The sequence below is a fragment of the Manis javanica genome, chromosome 17, assembly GCF_040802235.1.
Source record: "Manis javanica isolate MJ-LG chromosome 17, MJ_LKY, whole genome shotgun sequence".
Classification (NCBI taxonomy): Eukaryota; Metazoa; Chordata; class Mammalia; order Pholidota; family Manidae; genus Manis; species Manis javanica.
Window position 1 is genome coordinate 18,104,351 of NC_133172.1, and position 5,939 is coordinate 18,110,289.

At 44.4% G+C, this 5,939-nt stretch overlaps 1 protein-coding gene across 1 annotated transcript; it reads right to left on the reverse strand.

Annotated features, from left to right (window-relative positions):
* Window positions 1-3,603: 3,603 nt before the first annotated feature.
* On the reverse strand, window positions 3,604-5,601 carry PMIS2 (PMIS2 transmembrane protein). The gene is made up of 3 exons (XM_073225593.1): window positions 5,549-5,601; window positions 3,900-4,161; window positions 3,604-3,732 (listed from the first exon to the last, which is right to left on the reverse strand). The coding sequence occupies exons 1-3, from the start codon at window positions 5,599-5,601 to the stop codon at window positions 3,604-3,606; spliced, it is 444 nt and encodes a 147-aa protein (XP_073081694.1).
* Window positions 5,602-5,939: the final 338 nt, after the last annotated feature.

Below are 5,939 nucleotides of genomic sequence, written 5' to 3' on the forward strand. Positions count from 1 at the left end.
TTACTCAGCCATGAAAAGAAAACAAATTCTACCATTTGCAATAACATGGATGGAGCTAGAGGGAATTATGCTCAATGAAATAAGCCAGGGGGAGGAAGACAAGTACCAAATTATTTCCCTCATTTGTGGAGTATAACAACAAAACAAAACTGAAGGAACAAACAGCAGCAGACTCAGACTCCAAGAAGGGACTAGCGGTTACCAAAGGGAAGGGAGAAGGGGATTAAAGGGCATTATGATTAGCACACACAATATAGGTAGGTCACTGGGAAGGTAATACAGCACAGAGAAGACAGGTAGTGACTCTAGCATCTTATGATGTTAATGGACAGTGACTACAATGAGGTGTGGGGAGGGACTTGATAATATGGGTGAATGTTGAAACCACAATGTTGCTCATGCGAAACCTTCATAAGATTGTATAACAATGATACCTTAACTAAAAAAAAGAACATCAAAAGGAGGATCCCAATAGTAAAATTCACAATCCTTGACACAGTCCACCAAACAGTTATTAAAAAGAGGGAGAGAAAGTCCAGGTAGAGGTTTTCTTTTGGGGGAAGGCTCAGGGGTCTTCTGGCCTGTGCCTTGTTTCAGGTGACATTACAGGAATGTTCTGTTGGTGAAAGTTTATTGGTATGCACATATGATTTGTGGACTCTTACACACTTTAGGAAAAACTTTGAATTACTTTTGTATTAAATGAGACTCAGGTTCTCAAACTCATCATTTAAATAAGAAATGTAGCTCTATTATGGGTTCTTGAAGAGTGTTTCTTGGGTGGGGGGAGTATTTTTTTTTCTCTTTTTAATTCACACAGCTGTGGAGTTCATGCTGGTGGTAATCACCTGATTTAACAAAGAAAATTCAAAAGCATGTCTTCCAGACAATAAGGATGCAATTCAAGTACTGTTACAAGAGTAACACAGTTAAGTAAAATGTTTCATGTGGAATTGAAAACTGTAAGAAGAAAAGAATCACAATCATAGGATACAGTAATAATATCACAATCTGAGGGTCTTAAAGTTTAAGTTTTTGGGGGTTAGAAATAAATTTGCCATAACACTTCATGGTGTGGAAGATAATCTACTCTTCTACAGCTGTTTATTCTGTTGAGATTCTCCCTCTGATCCTGCTCAAAGCTCTTTCACCAAGAGGCAGAAGGGCCTACCAGTTCATGTCAGGTGTTGGAATCTCATGAGCTCTCACTGATGGAGAAAAGGCAGGTCTGAGAACCTCCCTATTTACCCTTGGGACCAGAAGAGGACAGGGGGAGATCATTTGCAAGGGGAACATAGGTCATTCAGTGTTGAAGATATTCAGTACTAACAGGAAAGATCTTCAGGACCTAATGGTAAGCAGAAAAAAGTGTTATCAATGTGTATAGACATATATGCACATGAAGATGCATAGAAAGATAACTAGAAAGTATTACAGCAAAATATTGGCAGGAAACCTTTAAGAGGGGAAAATGATACCAGGACCAGCAGCAAAGTGAGTTCCTCTTTGCCATATTCTTTGTGTGACTTGACTCTTTATGAGAATGTATTTGTGTGAAAGTTGTGCAAAAAAAAAAAAAAAACCCAAGTAAATCTTAAATTAAAAGTTTAAAGATTCAAGGGAAAAAGAGAATTGAAAAATTACCTGTCCTGTTTGACCAGAGGGAAATTCTGTTGAAAGCAGTTATGGAGTTCTGCTGGACAGTTTGGGAACAGTTAGTGAAGAGGCACAAAGATAACTGAGCAAATAAAACAAACAGATGAGGAAGATGGGGAGGGGCGGGAGAAGGAGGGAGGGAGAGGAGGCACAGAGGGTGGAAGGGAAGAAGGGGCAGGAGAAAGCAAGGGAAGGAAAAATCTCAAGGAGGGCAGGCAGATGGATTGCTTGGCTGCTGAGTCAAAAAATTAGTTCAGGGAGAGGATGCAGTCACTGTTAGCTGCTGGGCCCCATAATGGAGTATACTTACACAGGCATAATGAAATATAAACCCTACAAACTGAGTTAAAAATTGGGATTTCCTTCTGTGGGAAATAGTGGGGGGAGAGAATGGAGGGTGACAGTGTTACCTCTGCATGTTTCATTATAGTAATTCAACTGGTGATGTTTCAAGATATAAGAATATATACTTTTGTTTTATATTTACATGGTAGTAAATACAGATAAATGCCTGAGAGCAGAATACAGATTAGGGGGAGTCAGGGATCTGAAGCAGGGAAGACTGGTTGGTTTTCAGGCCTTGGAGCACAATGTGACTTTTCTGGGTCTGGCTCTTTGTGCTGAGGTAGGCCGTCTGACTCGACACGGCTGGCAGCTGAATGTGACCTACCCAGCTTGGGCTGGTCTGGGGGAACAGGGATGGCTGACCCTTTAGACCCACTAATAAAATAGACAACCAGGCATACTCTTCTCTCCACACATACCCAGAGCATGGAGCATTGTCCTGCAAACACATGTAATGCATGCAGGTACCCACGACTATGGAGGAGACAGACACAGCATCATAACAGTTAAGATCAAGGTTACCCACAGGCTAGGACTTTTATTCTTTCCTCTACTTATTATTTCCAATAAACCTCCCAACAAAATGGGTCACTCTGTTGGGTATGAATTTCAACCTGTAACCCAGATGTCTCAGAAATGTCTCTATTTTCCTGCATCGCACTGTAGGGTGGACTGAGTTGTGGAACAGATAGGCCAGACATGTCATGGCATAATGAAGTATGTTTATTTTCTGCTCAACCGTGGGCTGACTATTCCTAGAGTGGTTCAGGAGCTGAAGCTGAGATCTTCCATCTCTACAGCATGTGGCCTGCCAATGACCACGGGTATCACTTACCCAGTCAGCTAGGGGAGGAGGAGTATGGAGCAGTGCCCACAGAAAGTGTGTAAAGGCCAGGGTTGGTAGTGGCACACATCACTTCTGCTCATGTTCCATAGAGCCAAAGACAGTTCATGGTTTCCTATCCCTGCTCTGAAACACTGGAAGTCTAGAAGTCCGGCTTGAATGGGGATACACCTAAAGAATATTGATTCGTATTTTTTAATCACCTCACACTGGCAATTATTATGCCTATTTTACAAAGAAACCAGCTCAAGAAAACCATCTTGTTTAAGGACATGCAGTTTTTAAGTGTCAGAGGTGAGCTCTACACCCACATCTGCCAGATTTCCATGTCCCTGGGCTTCACCAAAAGGACAATCTGATTTTCACATGAGCTGGGAAAGAGATCCAGCAAAACACACTGACTCAGAAACATATACACACACACACACACATACACACAGTGGAAGCCTGAATAGTCCCTTCAATTTTATTGGTTTAAATATTTTTCTGAAAGAGCAGCCCAGTATCAGGGAGCTAAGGGCATCTAAGGCATGAAAGTGAGGACCCCTGAAGTGGATGAAGAAAAGAGGATGCAGTAGTGTGATGTTCCTGGGCTAGCGGGCTGGCTGCTTGGATGTTGGGTTCTTTGGCTGGTAGGTTTCCTGACCAGGGGATGTCTCAGTTGAAGATTTCTTACATGGTGGCTGATTTGGCTGGTTAGTGTCTTGCGGGTGTGGGTCCTGTTTGGGGGTGGACCCATGGGCTACTGGGCCTGGCCTTCATAAATACAGGGCATAGGCATAAATGAGGCCTAAACTGATGAGTATGGAGAATACATCCATCCAAACAGTTCGGCCTGAGTTGATGTAAGCGTCTTCCCATTTGCTGTTCCTGTTGGCCTTCCAGGTCTGAAGGGATGGGAGCTTTAGAGGTGGGTTTCTGAGTCCAGCCTGTGACACCCTTGGGGAAGGGCCGGAGACCTGTGGTCACTAAGGGAAAACCCCACCCAGGTCCCAAGACAGGTGCAGATGCAAGGGGTGGGTAGAGGACAGAATAGGCTTAGGCATTGTTTTACCTTGTGACAGAAGAAGACAGCTAGTAATCCCAGGGGAGGGAAGAAAAGTACGGCCATGACGGTCAAATATAGGTCATTTGTGGCGTGAAATGTCAGTTCTTCAGGTGTCTGTATAGGCTTTGCATCCCCTTTAGGTGCCTCAGGTGAGGCGCCAGGGGCAGGTGGGGCACCTGGGGCTGGCTGGTGGGGTGCCTGGGGCTGGTGGGGTTGCTGCAGGTGCTGGGACAGCTTTGGCAGCTCTGGCAGCTTTTGGGGGCTTGATCTTTCCACCCAGACAAAGACAGTCCCTGAGTGTCTTGAAAACAGAGCCAATCCACTACACCTCCCCTTGTTCTAACCAGAATCCCAAGCCCCAAAGCGTCAAAGGTTAGTTCTTCAAAACGGAGGAACAAGCGCTTCCAGTTCTAATTGGTTGCCTGCGGAAGGGGGCGTGGTCCAGCAGTTCTCCGCCCCTCCAGGATTTGAGCTTGGAATCGGGCTTACGCCTGTGTCAACATTGACTCCGCCCACCCATAAGATTGGATCCTGGCTCTTCCTCCTTTGGTAGGACCCTTACCTACAGGCAGCACAGGAGCGCAGCAGAGAAGCCCAGTACGAAAACTAGATTTACAAACAGAAAAGAAGGAAAATGAATAATGCCAGTAATAGATTATAAAATACTGAATTAACAAAGAATTCTTTAGTCTATGCTGAGAGAAAGAGAGAAGAAAGAAGGTGAAAGGGGGGGAAGGTCTTAAAGTAGAATGCCATCTAATAAATGTGGATGGAATGATAAAAATGGGAAATTACCACTGTGGGAGGCAGAATTCTAAGATGGCCCCAAGGTTCCTGCTTCCCAGTATACACACACCTTCTCCCAGTTATTTGTCCAGCACTAATTTATGAATTGCTAGCTGTGAGGGAATTTTACAGATGTAGCTAAGGTCCCCAATCAATTCATTTTAAGATAGGGAGAGTATCCTCAGGGGGCCTAACCTTGTCAGGTGAGTTCTTAAAAGGGACTGGGTCTTACCAGCAAAAAAGATTCAAGGCGTGGGATGGATTGCAGGCAAGAGAGATTCTCCCACTGCTGATTGAAGATGTGGGGGGGGGGCTTGTGGGAAGGAATACAGGCAGCCCCTAGTTAAAAGTGCCTCCCAGATGACAGCCAATGAGGAAATGAAGACCTTAGTTCTACAGTAATAAAGATCTGAATCCTGCCATAACCATATTCATTTGGAAGAGTATCCTAGTTCCAAATGAGAACACAGACAGGCCAACACCTTGATTTTAGCCTTGTGAGATCCTGAGCATTTTAGAGAACCCAGCCATTCTAACCTACAGAACTGTGAGTTAATAACTAAGTTTTTGGGAATTTGTTATGCATCATTAGACAACTAACAACCATTTCAAATGCCAGAGTAATTACTGACTCAGGTAAAACCATCAATGAATGCCAGCACTGTGGGGTTTTAACTGACAGTTCCCTTAGCTGGTGATTCTAGGGAAACAGAGGGCATGAGGAGTCGATTTGCAGGGAGTTGTTAGTAGGTAGGACATGACATAGTAAAGTCCACAAATACAAATGCCAACATGGCTTGTTAAGGACACTGCTGTCCTTGCACAGTCAAGGGCTTAGGAGCAGCAAGAAGAACAGCAGCAACACTCACAATCCAGGGGTCAGGAAATTCTTCGTGGAATGTGTTGGGAAGAGCAGCCTCATGTACGGAGTCTTTCAGCCTTCACATGACACGTAATAAATGGCCTTGGGCCTGAAACACTTCCTTTCCAAGAGATAAGAAGCTCACACAGCCTGTGCAGGGCTTATCGCGTTGCGTGGGAATATCTTTCCCTGTTTTAGGCTCAGTGTATCCTCCTTTGTTCTGCTTAAGTATGTGTGTATCTGCTTAAGTATCTGCTTAAGTATAAGCCCTCAGGGATATCCCCAGGTTTTAGTGCTTCAAACTCTTTGTGGGAGGGATCAGGGTTCTGCTGCCATGGCACAAGATGAAGGTATACAGGCCATTCCCCCTGCTGGCTGTAGGGACGGATGCTCACTGT

Excerpts from the sequence above, each read along its gene's own strand:
- PMIS2 (XM_073225593.1), bottom strand. The coding sequence starts at position 5,601 with ATGAGGCTGCTCTTCCCAACACATTCCACGAAGAATTTCCTGACCCCT. Across the intron at positions 4,162-5,548 it reads AATTTCCTGACCCCTGGATT|ATCAAGCCCCCAAAAGCTGC; the intron begins GTGAGTGTTGCT and ends CTGGGTGGAAAG. Across the intron at positions 3,733-3,899 it reads CTGTCTTCTTCTGTCACAAG|ACCTGGAAGGCCAACAGGAA; the intron begins GTAAAACAATGC and ends CCATCCCTTCAG.